The sequence below is a fragment of the Vanellus vanellus genome (assembly GCF_965231255.1).
Source record: "Vanellus vanellus genome assembly, chromosome: 11".
NCBI classification, from domain to species: domain Eukaryota; kingdom Metazoa; phylum Chordata; class Aves; order Charadriiformes; family Charadriidae; genus Vanellus; species Vanellus vanellus.
The window spans coordinates 21,133,344-21,158,289 of NC_138916.1; the positions used below are offsets into that span (position 1 = coordinate 21,133,344).

At 42.0% G+C, this 24,946-nt stretch overlaps 1 protein-coding gene across 1 annotated transcript in view; it reads right to left on the bottom strand.

Moving 5' to 3' along the window:
* The window catches only part of ADAMTS17 (ADAM metallopeptidase with thrombospondin type 1 motif 17), a gene marked incomplete at its 5' end in the record, with an annotated part of 193,977 nt that overhangs the window by 38,307 nt on the left and 130,724 nt on the right, over positions 1 to 24,946 (bottom strand). Inside the window, 5 exons of the mRNA XM_082488798.1 lie at positions 1,145 to 1,304; positions 5,177 to 5,334; positions 13,109 to 13,189; positions 18,683 to 18,757; positions 21,243 to 21,363. Coding sequence (XP_082344924.1) covers positions 1,145 to 1,304; positions 5,177 to 5,334; positions 13,109 to 13,189; positions 18,683 to 18,757; positions 21,243 to 21,363 — 595 coding nt within the window. The remainder of the gene's footprint in view (positions 1 to 1,144; positions 1,305 to 5,176; positions 5,335 to 13,108; positions 13,190 to 18,682; positions 18,758 to 21,242; positions 21,364 to 24,946) is intronic.

Below are 24,946 nucleotides of genomic sequence, written 5' to 3' on the forward strand. Positions count from 1 at the left end.
CATCAAATTGAGTTTATTTATTATCTGCTGCAGATCATGAAAAATAACTCAAATTCTGTTAATAAAAAATTTGTATAAGTCTGGAAGGGAAAAGGGCCATCCCAGTTTGGATGTGTAGTAAAAGATTTGACAACCAAAATATAAGATCAATTGCCAATCAAGCTACTGCTGGTAGGAGCCATGTTGCATGGTACTGATTTGATCCAAATATGTGGCGGGCACGCAACACAAATCAAAAGAGTTACAATCAGATTTCCTACTCATCCATGTGAGGGTTTAATGGCTCTAAGAAATCATTGTTGTAAAACACGAGTAAAAGTAAGTGTCCTTTTTAAAATGAGTTCTATTTACAGAAAAAAATAAATCCATGATTTCAGTACACCGAGGGCAGTGAGCCTTCCAGTGTGAAGATGAGCACTCTTTCTTTGTGTCATATAATATGAGAAATAATTTGGTCTGCTGGTGAAGAAAGACTGGCCAGAATGCATGCAGATGATCCATTTTCCTCAGGGAAAAACCTACTTCTTCCAGCACTGAAAATTCAATGGACAGTGGCTGACAAACCAGTCTCTGGTTTCACAGGCATCAATTCCCCCAAGGGCTTCAGCACATCTGCCTCAGCACATCCCAGGGATCATCTGAAAAGTGTGATCTGCAATGTGCTCACGTACTCCCAGAAAGTCCACCTCACATTAAGAGCGTTTGATGCAATCTCCAGGAGTTGTCACAGCAGCTCTGCCCCCGTTTCATCCCTGGGGAAGGAAGTGTCTTTCAGTGAACATGCCTGAACACCTGTGAAAACTCTGCTCCAAGAATGTGACGGAGGCTTGAGATATGGGGCTGCACACAGCGCCTTGAGCCATCCGTGGAGCACTAATCCAGGTGCAGTTCCAGCCTACAGTAATGAGCCGACAAAGCGGTGTCCCTGCCAAAATGCTGGGTGAAAATTAACTGTGGGGATGTGGATGATAGCTGGGAGAGCTGGTGAGAATGAGCTCTCATTTGAGTTCATTATAGCAACATCCATTCCCATGGCCAGTTTCCTTTATGCTTTGGCAACACTGTCTTCTGCAGGCACCTCTCTAATGGCTGGTGTCTGCAAACACCGTACAGCAAGTCCCATCAAGCTTCCAAATGGCCTTACCTCCTCCACACTGCACACTGCACCCTTCCCATCCGCTGTGCGTCCAGATGTACAAAGAATCCTGTTGCTTTTCTGGCTCGCTTCTGTTTTCAGCAGTATAGTTTACAGGAATGGTGTATTCATAATGAATTCCATAATTCTGGTCATGAAATAACAGCACCTGGTTCAGCAGGAAAAGAAAGGCTGTTACAACATGCTGTGTACTGGGAAAGCCAACACACCGCGGAGACAGCAATGCTGGAGATGCTGTCTCGGGCCAATATTTCTAAAATGTAAGTACCTTGTGAAAGGCAACCAAATCTTTATCTAGAAACCCGAAATTACAGTGGTATCGGTAAAACGGGGCATCTGCAGGAGCGATAACTGCCTATGATCTGTGAATATTTAAAGCAGTCATGGAGACGTCTAAACCTGGAATTTGTTGCGTAACTTTGTTTAAGCCTCAAATGTGATGAGCAGGCCACTGGCTATCTAAAGAGAAATAGTAAGACAACAGGAAGCATTAAATCAACAGTTTTCATATAATAACTATTTTAATGAGCATCTAGAGTTAAAAAGTTACTCATCATACCTGCCCTACCCTCGTTTTCTAGAAAGCAAGTTGTCTGCAAGCCTCGTGCACAGACTCAGGCTTATGGCTGGGGACCTTTGCAGAGAATGTGGAGGTTCTGGGTTAACACTGTACTGTTTATGGATCACGGTCCTGGGCAGCCTGCTCTATGCTATCCTGCTTGAACACGGAGTTTGGACGAGACAACCCCCAGAGGTCCCTTTCAACTTCAACCATTCTGCGATTCTGTGAGCTGCAGCATTTAGTGTTGCATTTGAGCTGGGCTGCAGCAGTCCATAGTGTGAAGGCAGAAAAGTTTACTAACACATCTGAAGGAACGAGGTGATGCTTCTCAAAACAAAAACAACTAATGCAAAAAAAAGTCACATGCCTGCTGGGAAATGTGGCACTCAAAGTGAGCGTGACTTTTCCTGCTGACAAGCTGCAGGAGCAGGATTTTATTGTCTCAGAAACCTGAGGATGACAAGGAAGAGCCATATCATACAGCTGCTGTCAACATATATATTTTCATACCCTGCATATTGCTAGAGGAAGGTGAAACTTGCATCCAGCAGCAGGCTGATTATTTCCCATGGAGTCACATGTGATGTTTTTAGTGTTATTACTCCAAAATTCACTATTAACAAAAACAGAGGAACAGAGAAAAACGCTTATTTTTTTCACCACAGACAGGTGACGGTTCTGGTCCTGTTTTGATTTACATGTTGGGCTTCATTTGGCTCTCACTTTCACTGGCTTGAGTCAGAAGTGACTAGAAGATACCCAATGGAGTATGAGGTCCATGGAATCTGAGTCACCACACTATTAACAAACCCCATAATACTACTACTGGAATCCTGATGGTGTGGCTTTAGACATACTTATTATCCCATAACCTCAGCAGCATTAGACAGGTGAATTCTGTTGGCTCTTGTCACCTACTGAAATAGGAGTAGCACCTTATTAAATAAGATATTTTGAGTAGGGCTATCATAAGTGAAGCAAGCAGCTGCCCAACTAAAAGCAAATTTGCAAATGCTATTTTCTCCAAATAATAATTGTTTCCCGTTCAGATTTGCAGAAATCATTCCTACTTAACCAATAACCTCACTAAGGCTGTCATAAGCTCATTTAACCAAAAAAAACCCCATATGTGCTGAAAGAAGGGGTCCAGCTTGCAGCCACTGACATCCTGGAGGTCTGTGCAGTGAACACTGTGGGGCTACACAAACTCAGCACCCATGAGTTGCTCTGCACAGTGCATAACCCTGCGCAGAAAACCATCTTCCAGAACATGTGGGGAACAAAGATAGGATTTTGCTTCAGCTGCAGAGGGAGCCTTACTACCAGAACTGAATACCAAGGTTGAAACTAGCCAGCCATCACTACAGTTTTAAAGATGAATGCTGATTTTTTTTTTTTTTTTAAACACAATTCAAAATACCAGGCAGTCAGAGGCAGAGAACTCAAGTCCTGGTCTGGCTTTCTGTAAGTGCATGAGATACGAACAGCTTGTTCTACAGAATTGATCAATCAGTCTTGTCTAAAGCCTCTTTATGCTCTGGGAGTGTTTGGTTGTCCTCTGTTGCCGAGAGGAGGTCTAGCACAGGCCTAGTTACACAGACATTAATTTCTCCAAGAAATATACTTACAGCAATGCACTTGGAGAAATGCCTCAAGTATTAAAAACCAGGTCCTAAAAAGAAATCCTTATTATCTCAATATGGGTGCAAGACTAGTGAATCTGAAGGCCCATATGAAACCAATTTCATGCAATTTTGTAGCCATATATAATTGGGGTGTGTGTGTATGTGTGTATAATTGGTTTCAAATGCAGGTCACAACGGATTGACTGAAGCTTCTGGCTCTTTGTCAGTCCCGTGTATTCCACCACTGTTTGAACAACAGTTTTCTATTTAGAGGTAACTGGTAACCATCCTGCCTTTCTGGTGTTGAAAGAATGAAACCCACTACCCTGTATCAAGGAAAAGATTAATATCTGATTTGAAGAAAAGACTTCATGTGTGCTTTGTTTATGACTGGCAGTGATTTTAAGCCACATGGGTTTTTTTAATGGTCTGATAACTTTTACTTTCCTCCTTTTTAATCATTTCTGGGGGGAAGGTGAAGAAGGAAAATTTCCTCTGCTCGTAAGTGCTGAAAATGCCAGTCTGTATGGGAAAATGATACTCATGGAGAACCACATAATCACGAGGTTCCTATGCTAGTTGCTTACTCCTTAATGAAGGGGAAATGAGTAACTCTTTAAAAAACAAAGCTCTACCGATGCTGAAGTTCACAAATTCTGGTACCAGATTTTACTGCAGTACACCTCAACGAGGTGACGCCCTGGAAGGTTCCAAGAGCTGGCAAAGGAACCCTGCACAGCATCTTCACAAACAGTACCTGTGCAACTCCTTTTTCTTACATGAGGTTAGGAAGACCTTGGCAGTACAAGATACTTTGTCAGAGTCCTGGTTTCAGGAGGGAAGACTTGCGTAAAGGCCAAAGTTAAGCAGAAGCTGACTTTTCTGATGATGAAGATGGCTCCTTTATATGCTTCCCTTGTGTGGGCAGACCTTGAATTACATGGCTGAGTCAGGAAGGTGCTGGTGTGCCCAAACCTGCACCACTGACTATTTTAGTAGTAACCTTTTTGAGTTCAGCTTTACAGTGGTCTGGAACCACATACCAGTGGTATGTGAACCCAGTAAACTCACTCATCTGTCTGAGAAAGCAAAGAAAAAAACACCTCGTGTTCCTATGCAGCATATTTTGACACAGGGAAAGTACTGGCAAACTGGAGTATTACTATTATTTTGGGGGGTGTGTGTGAAAAGTTCAAGCAACTTCTGAGCTTTTCAAACTGGGCCATGAAATGTTGCACAATGAGCAGCAGCAAGTCAAAACATTCTGGTGAGGAAAAGGAGACTTCCCATTTCTAGCAGTGTTTACAGATATTCTTCAGTGAACAAATGCAGCAAAAAGTCACAAGGAAAAGAAACACTACACAGAAAAACGTAACTGGATAAAAATTTACAGGAAACAATGCATACATTAAAATACTCTATGTTTGTATGCAGACCTCACTACAGAAACTGTAAAGCTTTCTGCAGACTTTCCACTAGTAACACATATATGAGACAGGGATTATTACAGCTGTCTCACGGATAGTAACATTAAGGTTACCACCAACATTAAGAGACTGGCCTATGAGTCACCCCATCACTCATTAGTGATAGGACTGTGACTACAGTTCTGGGACGCTGCATGTTCTCCCACAACAGAGCATTATTTATTTTTACAAAAGGAGCTGGGTTTCTCCAGCCCTTGCAATGCTGCAAAAGAATGCAAAGAGAGGCACTACAGCAGTTTAAAAAACTCTGGTGAAGTAGCAAACAATCAAAATTCAACTTTCAGCTAGGATATAAACCCTTTATGTTGCATCACTTAAGAAACACAAACAAAGAATATAAAGTTACCATCAAGTGCAGTGGTATTTTAGTTGGTCCTTTGGCAGAGATTTTCTCCCACAGACCCCTTCGCACGTACCGGACAGTAGTGCCTGCGATCTGAAACTCACCAGGAAGCTCAATTTTCCAGTCGCTGTTAATGGATCTCTTACTGGAATCTTTTAAAGCTGGAATGAATCAAACACCATGGAATGAAATGTTAAGCAAATTTGTAATTACAATATAGACTATTGAGCTTCTGTCTCAGCCCACCTGAAGTACAAGATGCAGTAGCCTTGTAATGGACATGGATTTAAAAGAAAAAAAAGTATAATTTTAGCTGACTTGTCATAATGTTTCTAATTTGGGCACATTCTGTATTTCAGTTGATGAAGGCATTTCTAATTATATTAACGTTGCTATTAAGTAACAATAATGTCAAATAAACTCGTGTTGTTAAGGTTTTACTACCTAAAATTATCATGTTCTGCTTTCTGAATAAGCAACGTTCTCCAGTTTCCAAACTTCAAGACATTCTCTGTGCCATTCCACTGCCAGAAAATTTAAAGGGAAGAAAAAAAGACTGTGCAGAAGGAGTTACTAAGGAAATAAAAGGAAGGAAAGACAACTACGCACTGTCCTTGAAAAATGCTACTTATTTAGGACTAAATGGTAGAACTCTTCCACAGTTTGACCTATTTCAGGAGCACGTCCAAAACCCACACATACTCGTGGCATATTGTTGAATTCAGTTACATATACAGCTCTGCTTTTGCAAAGGAAAGCTTGCACAACTGAAATGTTTTTATTTGATTTTCAGTGAAGAGAGATTTAATTTGGATTTAAAAGTAATACTAAAATACTACAGCATTGTGCTGACAAGCAAGAACCACAGAGTAGAAGTGACTGCCTAGGAAAGTACAAAACTTACTGGCCCGTTTTCCTTATCTAAGCTGAGCAGAGTACAGACTGTAAACAAAGAGCATAATTAGAGAAAACTATCAGTTAGAGCCATAATTCCTCCTGGAATAATCTAAATATTATTTGTCAAAGGTTACACAGGAAACATGCAGGCATGTATGTAAAACGCACATACCTGGAATATCTGGTATATTGGAAATTAAAACTTAGAACATGTTTAGGATTATTCTCAAATCTAACTATTTAGATTTTAATCTTAGAAAAATGGATGGTACCATAAATTTGGACACATATACCAAATTGGCAGACATGGTGTAAGAATCTAATGCCACAGAGTAGCTGCTTGAGTATGACCTGAAGATACTTCTGGTAAAACACTTACATACTTGTGGTGTTATACTCTTACAGCTATTAAAACTGGTACTTAGAGTGAAATAGTATGAGAGCACCAGTGCCTGTAAACTGAAGTCTGGTTTGCAAGGCAAGATCTGTACTTTTGTATGTAGACTGCCCATCCTGAGGCTGACTAAAGTCTGGTGGCAGTTGGGTTCAAAGATTCTCATTCAGATAGTATATAAGGAAACCTACGCTGATCTTCAAGTATTAACATAAAATACATAGTTCATTTAAATCTAAACTCTCCTTCCAAATGTAGCAAGACAACTCTGCACTTTTTTTTTTTGTTTCCAAGCAGAACCAGCTTTTGAAACTGCATTTTCCTAAACTTTCCTTGAGAAAAAGATCAATCAAATCTTGATACACACATGAAGGCTTGCAATTGCAAAACAAAACTGTTCCTCAGTTTGTGTGTGCAAACACTGAACAAGTTAATATTTAGCTGTCACAGTTATAAAAAGAAGACAAGTTACCAATCAGAGGCTGGTCAGTAGACAGAATGTGAACCTGGCAGATCAGCTTAATACCCCCTTGCGCTCAAGCCTGGAGGGCAGAATATTCCAGCCTGCAAGCACTACCTACAGGCACAATTTAGAGTGGCCCTTAGGTTGTTCTAAATTACTCCAGAGACAGAGTTAAAAAAATGGTCGGGCATTATAAAGCTCCAGCATCAGAAATAAGCAGAGCTTATGGTCACAATACTTCCTGATGCCACCTTTGCTTTCCAAAGGCAGAAGCAGGTGAGATACTATCTGCCCCCAGGTTTAATGGAAACCAGGCCACAAATTAAAAAAACATCAGCAGGCAAGGAACAGCCTGCCACAGCCACCCTCCTTTCAGAGTCCATGAGCTGGGCACACACGCACAGATTGGGTCAGATACCGTAGGATCACATCTGTCCTGCCAAGAAGTCCCTCTATGCATCAGTAAGGACAATGAAGAAAGAAGCCCTGTAAGATGAATATCGAGAAGAAAAGATACTTAGAGTAACATGTCCTTTCTTCCAGCATAACCTATTGCATCAGCGTCACTAATAGCCTTTAAACGCTGAAAGACAACGGCAGCCATACAGACATCACATTACTGTTCACTCAGCAGTGCAAGGTGATTTAGGGATTTACATGTTTTCTACGTTAGAATGGAAGCACAGTTATTCAGATGTCTGTGTGATGCATTTAGGGAAGAGAAAATTGGCAAACCCTGTTCTAACAGAAAGTCCCAGGTCCCTTTGTGGAGATCCATGCACCGTGATCAAATTTGCCCTGACATCAGACAGTCAGAATAGCCCGTGTGTATTACTAGGCTTCCTTAATTCAAGGTTAACTGTGTCTTTTGGCTAAGCCTTTAACAAGATGTTTTCTTAACCTCCAGCATTTCATGCCTATTTTATTCTCTTCCAGTAAAAAACACAACCTTGGCTTTCACTTAACTCAGTGTGTCGCAAGAAGGAGCTGATTTAAAGCCTTTTTAAGTCAATAGGAAAATCTCCCATTGTCATCTCTTTGGATCAAGTCCCCATAGACAGCAAACCCTTCTAGGTGCTTAGGCTATATGCAATTGCCTAATATGCATACACGACAAGGAACTGGACTTGTCAACTGCACAACACAGCTGGCTTACCAGTTGGGTCTAATTTACTGTGGGAGTGTTTGTAGTGATACTGGGCTATTCTACATAGACTTTCCTTTTATTCTAGTTGGCCATGTCTAACACCTTTTACACAGCTATTACAATGAAGGTTCTCTCAAGAAATGAGGCTTAAGAGGAAGGAAATCCCCATTAGTTTTTTCTTTAGGGGGGTTCCTGAAAAACTGTTCTATTTGGCTGAACAGGACAAGTGCCTGGCTCCACAGATCCCAGGGGTCTGGTGAAGGTGAGAGGAGATACCTAAAGTGATTCCAGCACAGGGCACCACCATCTCACAGTGGAAACTTATTTTTAGACTATTCCACATAACAGTGCACAGACATGTTTGCACGCATCTGGGAACGTCTATGTTGTTAAAATGGTCCCTAGCATACCTTATGGCCTAGGTGAACTTGAATCCTCCCAAACAAAACTCCTACTGTGGGTCACTATCCAGGGTCCCTTCTCAATAAGCAGTATGCAGGCAGCCCCCCTTCACTGGGGCCTGAGAGCCCATACACAAGATGCTCCATGACCACTGGCCTCAGTGCCCAGAAATATTTCAGGGCACATTCAATTTACCAACTGAGCATCATTTGTAGTGTCTAACCTCTGGGGAAGTGTGGAGCAGGTGGAGGTCACAATGCCTTCTGCGTCTGTGTGTGCCTTTCTGAGGCTCTGTATCCTGGGCAGTTATAGGAGAAAGGTGGAATATCCTTCTGTCCTGCTGCACACAACCTTCCTGACAGCTCTCACGGTCCCATTAGAGGCTCCAAAATCAGGGTGAAGGGAAACTGCAGGTTTGGTTTCTCCAGGAGGAGTGGGATGTATGTGGGTGAGTGTTTTTTCTGAGGGAAGTTCTCTTTGGCACACAGGCTACGGGTATGATGACGTCCTGCTATTTGCATGCTACAGCAATATACCTGTCTGTGGCTTACTCCTCCTCCTGCTTTGTTCCTCAATCTACAAAGTACCTTCTGCAATCTTCAGACAAAATTCTGAAGCAGGATTGCTTTCCTCTGCCAAAGCCTAGTGGCTTCCAGGCAGATCAAAACAGCACTGGCCTTGAGGAGCTGTGAACATGGCTAATCAAAGCTGTCGATGAGATAAAACTAACTCCACGCAGTAAGGCTGACTAGTAAAGTTATTATGGCACATGCTCAAAACAGCGTATAAGAGCTTGAATAACTAAAACTATGCTTTGGTTCCAGCTCATTATCAAAGAAAGATAGCATGCTGATGAAAAACAAACTGTTTACTCTTTGTGGACCTCTTTTCTGGGAAAGGTTTGAGTTTGCTGCAGGCACTGCTCCCTTAGTGACTGAGGAGACAGAGAGTTTGGAAACAGCTCTGTTCCCAAAGATGTTCCTTGAGGATTGCAGGAATTACACTGCAGACTCAAGAGTATTTGGGCCAAAAGGCTTTTTGCCACTGTTTGTCTATATCACGTGCAAGTGCCCCACAGTAGGGATCAATGCTGCAGCTATAAAACCCCCATGTCTCTTAGACACAGGGTACTGCTCTTTCTCCAATGGCTTTTGTCGCACACAACTCTTGCAGGCCTGGCTCTGCCTAGCCCCAGAGGTGATAGCATCAAATTCAGTGGGGTGAATAGGGCCTTTTGCTCTTACTGAATGCTGTGCTTTACATCGAAGCATTGCAGAAGCACTTTGCAAGACTGCAAGTATCTTTACTGCCATTTTAGAGAATAAGCAAAGCATGCAACAAAGAATACATCTCCAGCCTCCCCGGGAACTCAGTGGTAGGAGCTGAGGAGACCAGGCTATACACAGTCTTCTCTGACAAGACTTGTTTAATTGTAGTGAAAAAGCCCAAACAGGAAAGCAATTGTGAGTCCTTTTTGCCAAACAGTCCTCACTGATTTAAGCTAGCACCCACAGGATTTATTCTGCCTTGGACAACTGGTTGCAGTTCTCCTGCGACCCTGTGCCTCAAATAGGGTAGCAAAGCACAGGTCTTTCTCCTCTCCCCACTGTGGGTGCATTTAGGCAGTAGCAAGAGTCCACTGTTACATTTCTAAGCTTTTTCTGGCTCAAAGTTGTACAGTAGAAAAGCAAAATAAAAAGGAACCCCAGCAACAACCTGTAACTTCTTTTTTTTCTTGTTGGCTGGAAGACAGGAACTGACCAATCTATTTCTAAACCTGGCATCTAGTCAGATCTTTATTTCCACCTTGGGTCCCTCCAGCTTGCTTCCCAGCTTGTGGACACAAACTGCCGAGGCATTTCCTGTTAAAGGTGGTTTTTAAGTGTTACAGCCTGCCAAGGCAGCCAGCGTGGGTTGCCTGTAGGTGGAGGGAAATTCTTCAGGTCCTGCTCCCAGCACATGGAATAATGATTCCAAATTACGCTGGGCTCATTTCCAAAGTGCTGTGCCCGGTTCTGAGTGGAAATAGGACCTGATTGGACTCACCTTTGTCAGTGTAATTGAAATAGAAAAGCTTCTCATACTGAGACCTGGATTTACAATGCATTATGAGGCCTTTCAGAGCGATTGGATTTTGTTTTCTTGGTCATCTTTTCTGTCCTATTGGAACACTCCCACTGCTATTCTTCAGCTTAGGTTAGCACGATATCGGGTATCTTTTCTTTGTGTCCAGTGTTCCTTGAAAGAGAAAACTTTGGAAAGCTTAGAGAGGTTCTCCTGACTCCTGACCTTGAAACAAAGAGCTAAAAGCACTCAGAAGCTTTAAAATAGCCACATTTTTATCTACCTTTATGTGGTGCACACTGGGCCAAGTCCTGCTCTCAAATATACACGGTCCTAATCTTCACCACCCAGTAGGGAAATATCTGCTTTAGTCAAGGTTATGTGGTCACAATGAAGGGCAGTCACTAGCTCCACATAAGACTCTCAGTGCTGCAGCTATCTGCCAAGCCCAAGCCCCAGAAAAATACCCTATGCAAATCCCACCAAGACAAACAAAAGGCTAGCTTCCAGAAGGCAGAGTACTTGCAAGACCCAAGGAAACACTGGCTCTCATTGTTCCACCAGTGCTTTGCTATGTCAAACATCTTACATGTAGGCGTAATCCTCTCCCAGCAAGCTGGCTGCAGCATTAGTGGAAATACTAGCAGTAGTGATACGTGCTTCATACCAAGAAGTGGCACAAATGCCAATGCTTTTGACCTAAGGGCAGCTGAATGACATGATTTACCCACTTTTTTCCCCCTTCAATCTGGAAAGAAAGACAGAGAACAAAAGCATCTTTACCAGTGACATTGCCAACTTTGGTAGCATCTCAAGACAGAAAATCAATGGCACCAGACCTGAAATCCTAAGACACAATGACTATGTAAGTGTTTTCAGCAGCATCCTATATCCCAACACTGAATATTAATGTCTCCTTTTGGCTGCGGTGATGGAGGATTAGAAGCAAAAGACACGGAAATCAGAAAACAAGTCCTAGTCTGAGCTTTGCTACTGGCTCCCTGCATAGCCATCAGCAAGTTGCAACACCTCCGTTTCCCTTTTCGCAAAACAGAGAGCAACAAGCTTCGTAATCCTCTCAGAGTTCCTACTACAGGCTTGATGTATCTCTGGAAGCAATTCCATCTTTTAGAGTGCTTTTTTATCCTAAAACCTTGTAGTGTCTTGGCTCTGAGAAGCTCACTTTGAGAGAACCTGAACATGCACAAGTAAAAACAGTACCTAATACCTCCCAGGCTATGGGACAGCTGGAACATGCATCTGCTCCAACCACTGCAATGAAAATACCAGTATGTGGAAGGGCTGAAACACAGTTTGATATGGAAGGACAAATATCATGTGTATGTGAGCTCATCAAGAGCAAGAAGAGCTCAGGTTTGACAACGCAGGGACCTCTAAGCTTCAAAAGTTCACTGAATGAATGAGGAAGTTTGGGATTTTCTCTTATCCTTTTGTTTTCCCATACAGCATAAAGAACTTGAGAGAGACAGAAGAATTCCCATATTTATACGTGGCCATGCAGCTGAGTGTGCAAAGGATGTTGCAACATGCTGGGTGTTCTTTTGGGCCTTGGACAATTTTCCTTCAACTCCTTGCTCTGCCACAGGCTTCCTGTGTGAATCCAGGGCAGCGGGGCATTAGCATTTCTGTGACTTGGGCTCTCTAGAAGTAGATGGGAGATAAAACCCTTCGTCTATTGCACAGTAATGACACAAAAAGAAACACCCCTAACATTGGAGAAAAGAGGCAGAAGACCAGATTGACAGATGTATATTGTAGCTGACTGGTTGCATTTTACAAATGTCCTTCCAATCTTTAATATAAGCAATTAGTAACCAGATAACAAATTTATTTACAGATTCTGCCCTACAACAACCTCACATATAAATCTGACCCAACGCTCACATCTGAAATTTTGTTTCCAACAGAGAAAAGAGGAGAGGAAGGCTGTTCCCCTCAAAAGGAATGCAGAAATAGAAATGAGAAGAGGATTAAACAAAGTCTGAGAAAATAGAGGCAAGTGGACTACAGGCTGCAGCTAGCCCAACTCAGAGTGCAGGCTCAGGTCTTGGGTACAGCATCAAGTGAAAATCTACTGCTGCAGGAAATGGTATAGGCAACCTCGCGGTCAGGTTATTGAGGGGCATCAGTTGCCCTGTCCTGCCTCTGCTTCAGTCTGAGCTGGGCGCCTTCCTCTCTGTATCTCTGTCATTCCTGTCTCTACATGCACTGTTCTCTTTCCCACTCCCTCCCAAAGTGTTGCGTGCTCCTGGCAGCTATGTTCAACCCAGTGCCAAGTTCTGTTCAGGAACTCTTCTGTCTATATAAAAGTATTCTCCGGTCCTTTCAGGTTGCACCGGGCCTGTAAGTGTCACACACTATCAGATGAAACAAACTTCATGAAATGAAGCCACAAAAGCAGAGAGAGATTGCAACAAGAATGAAATCAACAGCTGCTTCCTGGCAACAACAAACCTATCGTCTTACAGGTCATTTAGAGAAAGGTCACTTTAACAGAAAACAGAGCCGAGTTTTGAATCAAAACAATTTTTTCTTTTGTCTTTTTACCCAGAAAACTGTGAGCAGGTTTATCCTCAACCACTCTGATCCGCCGGGCACCTGCAGGGATCACAGCTGCTTCGATGTAACCTATGGCAACAAAAGAGCAGATGGATGAGAGCATGCCACAGCCAGCCAGAGGCATCAATCATTCAGTATCTCACCAGGAAAAAAAATCAACTCCTGCCCAGGTTGGGGAATAGGTGGGAAACACTTCAAATGAGATCCCTATGTTGGCAGCCAAGTTTCACTGCGGTGACATGCATGGTTATGACTAACGTTTCAGGCTGAGAAGAGGGAGAGAAATGCACGTGTGCTGCTTAATTGTGACTTAAGGCTTGTGGTTGGGCCTAATTAGATTTTCTTCCTTCAAATCACCCTGGTTCTCCTGTGGTACTGCCAGGGAGGCATGAGGACTGTTCCTAAGCTGATGCAAAGTGTCACTGTCAGGAGCAACACTGCACATCACAGAACTGAGATTCCTGAAATGAAGTTTCCAATAGATGCTCCTGCTTTCCCCTCCAAAAAAAACCCCCCTGCTCGAGGCTGTGATGAGTATCAGAAAGGACTCACTTCCACAAAACATTTTGACAATGCTAAAACCAAACAAAGGGAATTGGTGGGACGTGGGGGGGAGGGGGGGGGAAGTGTTTCCACTTACACTTCAGCTTTATACAAAAATTCTGGAGGATATAATGGTAACGGTCTCCTTGCATTGGGCTGCTAAACAGAATTCCACAGCTCAGATTTAATGCAACAACAGAACTGAAAGTTTCTCAAGCACTGACCACCAGTCACCTCTAACCACTGCTAGCAGACGCACACGCCAAATTAGACCATCTGAGCATCTGACATGGTAGGGAAGCTTTTACAGCACCCCATCATCATATCTTTTATAGAATTCTCTTGTTTTTTATCTTTCTGAAACTTTCTTGGCCTTTTCACGCTTCCTTCAACAACCAGAAATACAACACAATTTTATTTCTGACTAACAGAATAACAGTAAGAATAATTAGGAGCTACAAGTAAATGTAGCCTATTTCCCCCCACCACAGAGCCATGTGGAGTTATGGGGTGGAAGTGGTGCCTTTAAACTATAAAGCTGAGGAACATTAGGGCTCATTTCAAAGGTCTGCATGCCAGGCAGAGTTTTTCCACTGGCTTCATTGGACTCTGAATCAGGCCCCTGTAAATGACACTAATCTCATCACAACCATGACTTGATTCCTTCTAATTGGCCACCCAGTTTACTTCGCAGTATATAACTTGGCACCTCTTCTGGGTTATTGCTCTCCCCTTTCTTTTAGATGTTAAGTAGCTTATCCTGTACGTTCCCTCATCCCCTTTTTTGCTTTAAAGGGCTGTGTGAAACTGTTTTTGTTGTCAGCGCCGCCTTTATGGAAACTGTGGGCAGTCTACAGCAATGGGTTGGAGAAGTGCTGGCATAAGGAGCAGCGACTCCTTCAGTATTCAGCGATGTTTGGGGAGCTGTTTTAGGGACGAGTGCAGCTGAATGGCCATGCTTCTGCTACGCTGATACAGGGGGCCTCAGAGGAGGATGCTGACAGCCTCATGCATCTCACGACTAAATGATTCTGTTACCATTGTGACAAGGAGTGAGACAGATGAGGATTTGGGGTCTCACACTGTGGATTCGTTTCTACTTTTCTGAACCAGCAGAATGCCCAGCCCCTTTGCTGGGCTACGAGTCCAGCTTGAGCTCTTGGGTTTCATGAGATGCATTGAGTGGAGAGCTGATTTCGGCAGACACACTCCCTCTTTCCCTGATCATTGTATCTGAATGACACTTTTTGTTTGACCCTTCAGCTCAGTTCTTTTTGGACTTGTTCCTCCTTACTTACTTCTCTCTTATTCAGGATATCTGAGAAACAGTCAGTAATCTCTTGCAGGAAAAACAGAAAGAGACAGCAGAGCTGCAAACCATGTCTGTGTAGAGAAGCCAGAGCAGTGGCTCTCCCATCTGCTATTACAGAGTGGGTTTCACTGGGAAAAATCATTACTTCCAGGGTCAATTTTTTTAGGCAATACTGAAATCTGTTATGAAATCAAAGCAAACAGATGTTGGATTTTATTCTAGACATTGCCAGGAGTTGGTTTTTCATCAGCTGAGATACCAAATTAAAGTCAAAACAGAGTGTTTCAGAAATCAAACATCCTCACTGCACCCCATGCATCTGCATATAAACCCAACCAACAAATACCACCAGACATGAGCACACAGCAAAGGTGTGATTAATGACAGCCCGCCATGGGGAAACAGTCCCTATGACACACCTGAACACCCCTGTTAGGAAGCCAGTTTGGAACATGCCCAAGTTTCAGGTAATTTAATGTACCTACTGGGGGACTATTTACTTATTTATTTTTTTTAAATCACATGCCAGATACAAATGCCCAGAGCTAAATCATGCAGGGGTTGGATACAAAGTCACATTGAATTTAGTGGAAAGCCAGTCACTAGCTTCAGGGAACTTTGGATCCGTCCCCTGACCTAGCAGCAGCCAGGAGTGTGTCACACTGCTTTAGAGGTGAGGGAGCTGCGGAGCCATGCTTGAGGTTCAGCTAGCGCCATAAATACGCTCTCATTTCATCACTGTGCCATGAGAGAAACACCACGTGGAAAAGTTGACTTTTATGTTATTTTTTACAATAGTAAATAGTGGAGTGTAAGCTATTAATAGCGTATTAGTTCTGGAAACTGTTTAGTTTGGTCTTATACCAGATTTTTCTCCTCACATAATTTCTAATCCTGATTGATGACTTTGGGGGGTTGGATTCACAGCTCCTGAATAAGAAGAAACATACTATGCTAACTCACTGAGATCATGTGGCACAAACCTGACTGCTGACCTTCACTCTTCTGTCAGTGAACTGCAAATCACTTTGCAGTTGTGTGGATCTGACCCGTCCTTTCAGAGATGATGCAGAATTCTTGGGCATGTCCCACTGGGAGCATCTTGACACTCCCATTCATTATTTCCAGCAAAATTGTGTGAGTTAGTGGTCTAATCCTATTGCAAACATACTATATAACATCCATGCAAATTTGCCAGAAGTACAAACTCAGATTGCTACCACCACTCCAGTCTGGTCCTTAGAGCTAATGTGAGGCTTCTGGTCACAGAATACTCCTGATCTTTGAGATAAGCGCACCAGAAAACACCTCCATTGTTTTCCAGGCACATCTTATTAAGCAAACTGTAACTGCAGATTGCCAGAAAGATTATCAAGTGTCAGCTAGTAAGACCAAAAAAAGTCTCAGAGTTGGCCCTGAGTCAAGGACTCTCAAAAATCTGTTAGATCTTAGGATAATTGTCTGCAATGCAGGGGTTTGCAAGGTTGGGCTTAAAGTCCTGCTTAAAATGAGGAACTGGTTAAAGACTGATGAGATTTGGCAACTATCAGGCAGTATTTCTAGTAATTTCACCCATAAATCAGCCTGTTAAGATGAAGCTTTGAAAGTACAACAGGAGAACTTCATTATTTGATAATTTATAGTGCTGTATGTAGTATACTCCACCTTGGGAACAGTTACTTTGGCACACACCAATCTTTCTGGATAATCTGCATTACATCAGTGTCTCAGGAACGCAAGACCGTGATTGAAGCAAATCCTAAAAACAAATTATATGGTGTAACTCGTATTAGGAGAGACACCAGAACAAAGAGGTGGCTTCGTCATCAAGGAGATTAATATGTGAACAGTGGCTACCATATCTTCATTTAAATGCTGGAGAGATTTGCAAGAGGAAAGCAGCTCACACAAGAAAATCCATTGTTAGCCATTGTTGTTATTCCCAGAAAGAACAGAAAGTTTAGTGTGAACTTCAGAATGTCACTGGCCTACTACAAAACTGTTCTGCTGGTTCACATTGCAATGAAAGATGGACTCCAAGGTAAAGGAAAAATTATCCCATGGCTGAAAGTACTGATCTCTGGGCACTGCACCTTCATAGCTCATCCCTGTATACACATGAACCTACGGTGTGACAAGGTCAACAGCACTCATCCCATTATCAAACTGCCCAAAAGTGCTTTGAACAAAGACCTCAGGGTAGAAGCCAAGGAAATCAGATTGCCCTGCCTACCTGCTGGTCATGTCCAGCACAGCTTCCTTAATATTTTAGGGGTAAGTACCAGCTGGGCATCTCAGTTTCCATGGCCCTTCCCACCTTGCACCTTTTGCTGAGTGCTAGTTGTTGCAGCGGAGTGGAAATATGTCCAGTGGTAACTACATGTCCATTTTCTGAACAGTTGTGATGATTCTCACTTGCTATTAGCTTGAGAGTAATTCCTCCATTGGCACTTGTCCACTTCCAGCCATGGGATAGCTCATATGGAAGAAAATCATTTCACTGGGGAGCCATGGATAGATTTCAAAGACTCCTACTATCGCTGTGAAGTTGGTTGCTGGGATTTCTAACTTGCTTAAACCCTTATAAGACATCCCAGAGTTAGCCCTAGGGCTCTATTTTCTCATCATTTAGATGTAGATCCTATTGATAAAAAAAGAGTTTCTTGTGTTGGCTAAAGATGCTCTTAGCCAGCACTACAGGTCAAATATCCTTTCTTTCTTTTAAATATGTGCTGGACAAGTAATGTACACAATAAAAAGCCTGCTTTTTTCACCATCTTAAAAAGAAAAAATCCTAGCAAAGATACAGTCTTCATTTCCCCAAATGATAGTTACAGAACTGGCATCTCACCTTATTATGTTCTGCCATTAAAAAAAACCCCAAATATCTGTGGTGCTTCTTTTGGATCACAAGGAAAGGGCAGCAATGAAAATCTTGATATGGCAGAGAAAAATCCAGAGAGACAGGTGCATTCTCAATGCAGGTCTGTGAGCATTACAGGCACAGCCTTGGAGTGTGGACAGAAGTCAGGGATAAAACAGCTACCCAACAGATAAGAGCCGAAGAGCTGTCTTTTATTTCTAGGCCCCTTGTACAGTGGCAGGAAGACGGAGATGGACTTCAGAACAAGTCTATGTTTGTGTTTGAAAAATTATTTTGTAGAAATACAGGGCATGCTGCCAGTCAAAAGTAAACCTCAGTCTAAACAGTGCATTCAGTTGGCCTACTGAAGACAGCCAGCTGCGCACAAGTGTATGTGATGTTTAGCATCACAAATAAAGGCTTTTGACCTCCTCCCCAAAACCCAAATGGAATCCTTTTATAGCCAGATCACCCTGGATAACAGGTGGCAAGATCTGAACTGCTGGACCTCCTATGAGGCACTTCGAATGTTCCACCATCATGCCCCACCAGGGTGGCAGAACCTCATCTGACATTAAGGTTGGAAAAAAAAGCAACAGGCCCAGTTCTTTTTACTTGATTAATGAAATTTGGCTTTCTTTCATGCAGATAGATTTTCTAAAAGGAAAGGATCTGTATTTTATATCTTTGACAAACCAAGCCAAATAGTAAAAGGACTTGAAGTTTATCCATGGCTTTTGATACCAATCTCCCCATCGAATCCAACCAAAAGAAGACAAAGAACCAACACCAAAGGATGCCACCAACACCCACTGACACGGCAAACAGCATTCAAGTATCTTACACGAGAAACACTTGGGAACAGCCTTTGCCTTTGCCATCACACATGTGGAAACCTTCTTACAATGACTATTGGTTACTAAGAAACAGAAAGGAGTTGGCATGGATTTAGTTCAGTTAATAGGGCTTGACAACATCATTTGCAATCACAGGACATTTAGGGACCAATCCCACAGTCAGTGGAGTCCCACTTTGCAGAGCAGCTGAGGATCTGGTCCAAAGGTTGCAGCTGCAATTCCCAAAATAGATACCACTTCAAAACAATCAATGTCTTGATATTTGAAGTTTATTCTCTTCTGAAATAATAAATCAACCTACTTGACTCTGTGTGTTGGCCTTGACTTGGATTGCAGCAAGTTCATGGGGATTTGCCACTGACCTGTGCAATCACTTACATATCCAAACCCCGAATCTGGTACCGTAGTCATATTGTGTATTCTCCTTTGCCCTAACTTTTCTCAGATCTTTGTACATATTTGCTTAAATGTCAATTTAAAGAAAAAAGGCCAATTATTCTCTTGAGCAACCTCATGTTCACTTGTGATACCTCAAACCTAACCTTGGAGCTTCGCCTACTGCATAAGATTCCGTAAATTAACCTGAGGACCTGATTCTGCAAAACAGCTGTATACAAAATTGATGGGATTAACTCACAACACATAAAATGTTTGCAGAATCCAGGCTGGGAATCAGAAGTGAAACCAACAAGTCTTTTTTCAGTGTCTAACATAAAAGAAAAAGCAGGAGAACATGAACAGTGAACAATTAAAAGACTGTAAGTATTCTTTAGTAGGCTAGGATGCTCACTAAAAGAGCGTAATTTAAAATAAAATAAAAAGCAAAGATGTTTTTCAACATAGAAGACGACTGGCATATCACGGATGTCACTTTTTAAAACTTCTGCCACATAAAATTCAATTCCCTTTAAAATTAATAAATAAAAACATCTAATAAGCATTTATGAGACTATAATTGTATAAATTATCTTATAGATTACATGAGATGGGTAAAGGTGGAAACATTGCATTGACAAAGCAACGTTTGGACAGGTTTGTGCTTCTGAGAAGATCAGCAAAGAAAAAGGATCAATAAATGCTTGAACTCTAACTACGATCCAGTCAGCCATCTCTTCTTTCTAGGTTACAGGGCACTGGGGGTGAAAGCCTCCTGTAGTGTCCAGCCAAACAACCAGTTAAGGCTGAGACTGTTCTGTTCCTACAGCCTTGTAAAGTTACCACCCTGTCTAGTTGGAAACGGGTGCAACCCCCTGGCAGTGACTTCTTATTTATCTGCACAAGATGTTTTATAGTCTCATTGGAAAAGATAAAAGATAGCTACTCTTCAGGAGCAACTAAGAAGTTAATGAACAGCTATAAAATCCGCTACAGAAATGGAGAATAGTTTTTTTCAGTGGAAATGAGAAATGTTTCCCACCATTTGCATCAAATGCAAACACCTTGACATAAGTAGGTGGAAAGTAACTGGGACAAAAGAGTCAAAGGCAAGAATGCAGGAGATCACTCAATAGGTTGGCCTAGCAATGCAACAGCACAAATGCGGTCCAGAAAGATGTGGTGCAGGTGGTAGATCCTACCTGCATCTGAGATGACGCGACAGATCACAGCTGGCTCCACAGATAAGGCGAAGAAGGGTGTAGAGGAAGAGGTCAATGAACAAAATCAGAGCCTCAGACTTCAGTGCTGAGACTTTGATTCAAGGAAGCTACTAAGCACTGGTTCTGCTTTAGTAACTAAACAGAACTGAAGTGTGTGCTTAAAGGGAACTTTATGTGCTTTGCTGAACTCAGTCCTGGAGTAGCACGTTGAACGTATTTTTCCATGCAAAAATGGCAATCCTGTATTCACTGAACGTGAAATAATTTTTTCTGGACAATTCCTTCCTCTTGGAGCAGCTTGCAAGTCCTGAATCTGCCTTTCCCTCCCTTTGCCTGATCAGGATGTGTGATAACAGGTTTCTCAGAAGCGCAACACAGAAACTCTGGAACAAAGACTAATTCAAACACCAAGCTGTATATACATTAATGTTTAACAAGAGAGAGGAAAGTCTTAACTCTGACCGGAAGCTCTTGTATCCTATACTGGATATTATTGCTGGCAGGGAATCAGTAAAAATATTCAGAGAGGAGTGCTCTTTCATTTACCTGAGCTATCCTGATTATGACATGAATCATCTGCAACATGCAACATGTATCATTCTGAGCTCTCAAAGAGCTCAAAGATGGTGCTGAAATCAGACTTCCCTCCCACTGGAAAAGATACTGTGATTTTCTCTCTTATTTAAAGTCAACAGCACCAGTAGCATTCAAAACAAGAAACACAGCCTCATTCTGAATTTCAGACAGAGGTAATGGCTGGTACCTGGGCAACCGAATAAGATGCAGGCAGAATATCACATTTGAATTGAGTTGGGTTTTGTTTTGTGTTTCTTATGTGTTTACTAGAGCAGATGAGTCCAATGCTATCCAAGAAGAGCAATTACTACCAGTCTCCTCAAGCAGTTAAGAAAACCTCCACTGCACTAAAATGCTGCTGAGGGTTACTCACCCATCCCCTTGGTGTGGTTGAAGTCGCCTTTCACCACTTTACAGGTTTTGCCATCACCACTGCAGATTCCACAGCGATCCTCTTTGGCAGCTGAGCCAATGATTCCATCGCAGCCAATTTTCTAATGACAACAACCAGAGGTCCCCATTATTTTGTTTGCAAGGTTAAAGTATCTCTAAACATTGAAGTCAAGACTAAGATAGACATCTGACTGAAAACCTGAACGGGAAGAGAACACGGGGGAGCACTCATTTGGAACAGTGTTGAGTCGGTTATTCAGCAACCCCCTTCTCTAACACTAAGAGCATGAACTTGGATTCAGAAGATTTAACTGAAGAGAATTAACACTAGTTACTCCAGATATCATAGATTTCATACTAACCCACTCTAACTTCCTTCAAACACAACAGATTAAAACAACGTTTCATGTTTGTATATCAATTTCCATCTGAGGAGCTCACAGACATCCCAGAGAAATGGAACTCTACTGTGATACTTAGAAAAGAGAAAAATGCAACTTCCTTCAATTAAAATTAACCCAAGCAACCAGATTACTTCACCACATAGCCCTTCACCACAAAAAAACCCTCAGAGTGCTGTTACACGTTCCAGCGTGCTGCTCACTGAATTAGCTCTGCTTCAGACTGGGATCTTAATGGGGAGTGTAATATTCAGTTATGACTACACTTTTGCAATACCTGAAAAAAGACCTCATTAATCAAATGGCTCAAGATACCTGCAATGCAAAAGCACTCCAATGGAAGCAGGTCACGTTCATAGTTGGCCAATCTGTACCATACAACTGCTTACACAATTATGAAATTTTCCAGATGCTTACATTGTATTAAGCTTAGACATTCACTTGTAAAAAAAAACAAAAAACCCCAAACAAAAAACACCCAACCCTAACAATTTCACCTAAAGCTTCGTTTTAAATGGTATTTTAATAGTTTTCTGTATCTTCCTAAACTTTTTCCAGTAAAAATCTGCAGCTTTGCTTCCACAGACAGGTATTACCAGAACAGTCACATTATTCTCCCTGTAGCTATAGAGATTGTCGTGGTAATCTTTCTTATTCACAATCCATTTCCAGGTTACAATGGTGACCATTGCACTTTTGTAGAACTTTAGGTTGATAAGACTTACTGACATTAGTCTATGTAAATTGTTTTCTGCCCATGTAAAACCCTCAAAATAATCAGCAATTCAATCTAACAGCATAAACTTTTACTGAAATAAGAGTTGTCATTATGTAAGTTATTAGCAGAGATTCTACTATTAAAAATAAGTTGAAGATTTATTCTCTGTAGATAAACAGTTTCTTGGCAAATGAGTTAGTAGGACTGTCGCTAATAATACTTATTTGAATAAGGCTGTTGGGTCTCTCTGCTTTTTTGCCTTCTTATAACAAAGCCAGAGGAAAGTTGGAGAGATATCTTAGGGAACAATCAAAACAACAAACATTTTGAAAAATAGGGTAAGCAGGGAAATATTAAGAGAACTTGGGCTGTTTATCTGAGACTGTCCGCGTGTAAGCAACGCAGTTTGGATCTGAACTCAAACGTTCCCCTTGTTTCAGAAGACACCGGCCACTGCCTAAGTCCAGATGTATTACAGGGATCAAAGATTGCCAGCATTCAGATGTGTTCTGATGCAGTGTTAGTCTGGGGAAATCATTAGAGACAGACACATGCTAAGAAAGGATGATCATCCCAAACGCATACAAGGGAAATGCTGCTTATTAACTAGAACAGCATGTAAGCTGGTGGACAAGAACTATAGGGAAAAAACTGTATAGATGGGAGTTAAAGGAAGGTACAAAAGATGACCATGGAGTTTCTAGCAGTTGCAATTCTCAAGTCTAAACTTCACACCCATGTCCAAGAAATAATAATGGGATATTGAATGTGATTCTGCCCCCAAAACAGAAGGATGTCCCAGCAGTTCTCCTTCCAGGAAAATAAATATGATTTATTAATGGGGTTGCTGAAAGGCAGCTGGAAATATATGCCTGCCTGCCACCCTACTGAGATACTGGAAAGGCTGGATTTAATTTAAATTCTAGTGCTATCTTTTATTGTACTGCATTGTTATTAGCACTATGTGAGCACACAAATGAATAAAGGGAATATAATGAGTGTTGAACCACACTTATTCCCAGTGCTACATGAGGAGTCTGTAGGACTATGATGGAGGCGGACAAAGAATGGGGAGCTAGCAACCACATGCTTTACATTTATGCTGTAGTTTCCCAGATTATGTAAACCACTGCAAGCCAGCAAAGCCTCTGAAAGAATAAGTCTCCCCTCTTCTGACACTGGGGTTCAAGACAAGCCATTTCCTCCCCCGTTTACTAGGTCACCGACACACTTTTACTTGAATGACCCTTTCTGAAGGCACGGAAAGAGTATGCACTGAATGCACAGATTTGGGAGGTGAATGCACCTCCCAAAACCCTTGCTGTTTCTTACTTTTTTATCTTCATCCTAATTCCTTGTGAGTGGTGGAACTGGGAATGGCCCTTGCAGCCTTCCCTTCAACGGCACCATCCCTCCCACTCACAGGGCAGACTTTCCCTTCGGTCCAGGGCTTGAGGATTAAAGCCCCCATCAGATCTGGGCCAGGAAAGAGCTTCTCACAAAGGAAAATCTTTAAGAGAATAAAACAGTTTCTTTCTTGGCTTCAAGATGAAAACTGGTGTGTTCTTGTTCTTTATGGGGGAAAAATACCTTGGAAGCACTTTACTCTCATCTTTATAAACATTAGAGCCCATTTCCCCCTCTCCGAGCCTTCCAATAATTTCCAAAGTAAAAGTGTATTTAATAACAGTACATAATGAAACAGCTTTTGTTAAGATTTGACAATGGATTCCAAAAGCCGCACAGTCATTTAGAAACACATTACAGTGGCCACCTCGGTCACTCGGATCCTTTGAAAACTCCCCACATTGAAAATACTGCCGCTCTTAAAACAAGTGGCAAAGGGGAAGAGATAGGGCTGGAAGGACGAGGAAGCAAAACACAGTGAACATCACCCTTCCTGGGAGGAAAGTATCTGCCCGCAGTTCTTGGACTGTTAATTGAGAAATATGTCCAGCTTTCTCTAAAAAAAAAGAAAGCCTCTGAGATTCCAGAACTGGGGGGCAGAGGCTTAAGCCTGAGCCCTACCAGACCAGGGGGAAGATCTATCGAGTCTGTACATCCTCCGCTTCTCGCTGACATTGTGCCGTATGCTGTATGTATTATACTGTCAACTGTTAAAATAGCCGGAGCTGTCCTCAACCTGCAGGAAGCTTTCACAAAAAGTGAGGGCTTAACTAACTGTAAGCAAAGGGAAAATCCCAAGTTTCACTGCTCAAAAGTCAGGTTTTCATAGTGCAGAAACAATCCCTTTAAACTGAATAGTTCAAGTGGGTTATTTGATCTTTACCATCTCTAACTTGTTTTGCGCTGCTTCCTGTACAGTCCAGCACACTGACCAAGGAAAGGTGATTTTTTTTTTTTTTATAATTATGAAGCAGAAATGCAGAAAGGGGAAATTCTGAGGAAAGAAAGACCTTGCAAATAAAATCCTGTGTGTTTTCTGACCTAAGAGTTATCCTGCAGGTGAGCAGAATGAGTCCATGGACCATTCCATCCAGCAATAGCTGTATACTTTCAGTTCCATCAGTCTTGAATGGACTGGTGAGAAGGGAAGCAGTTTTG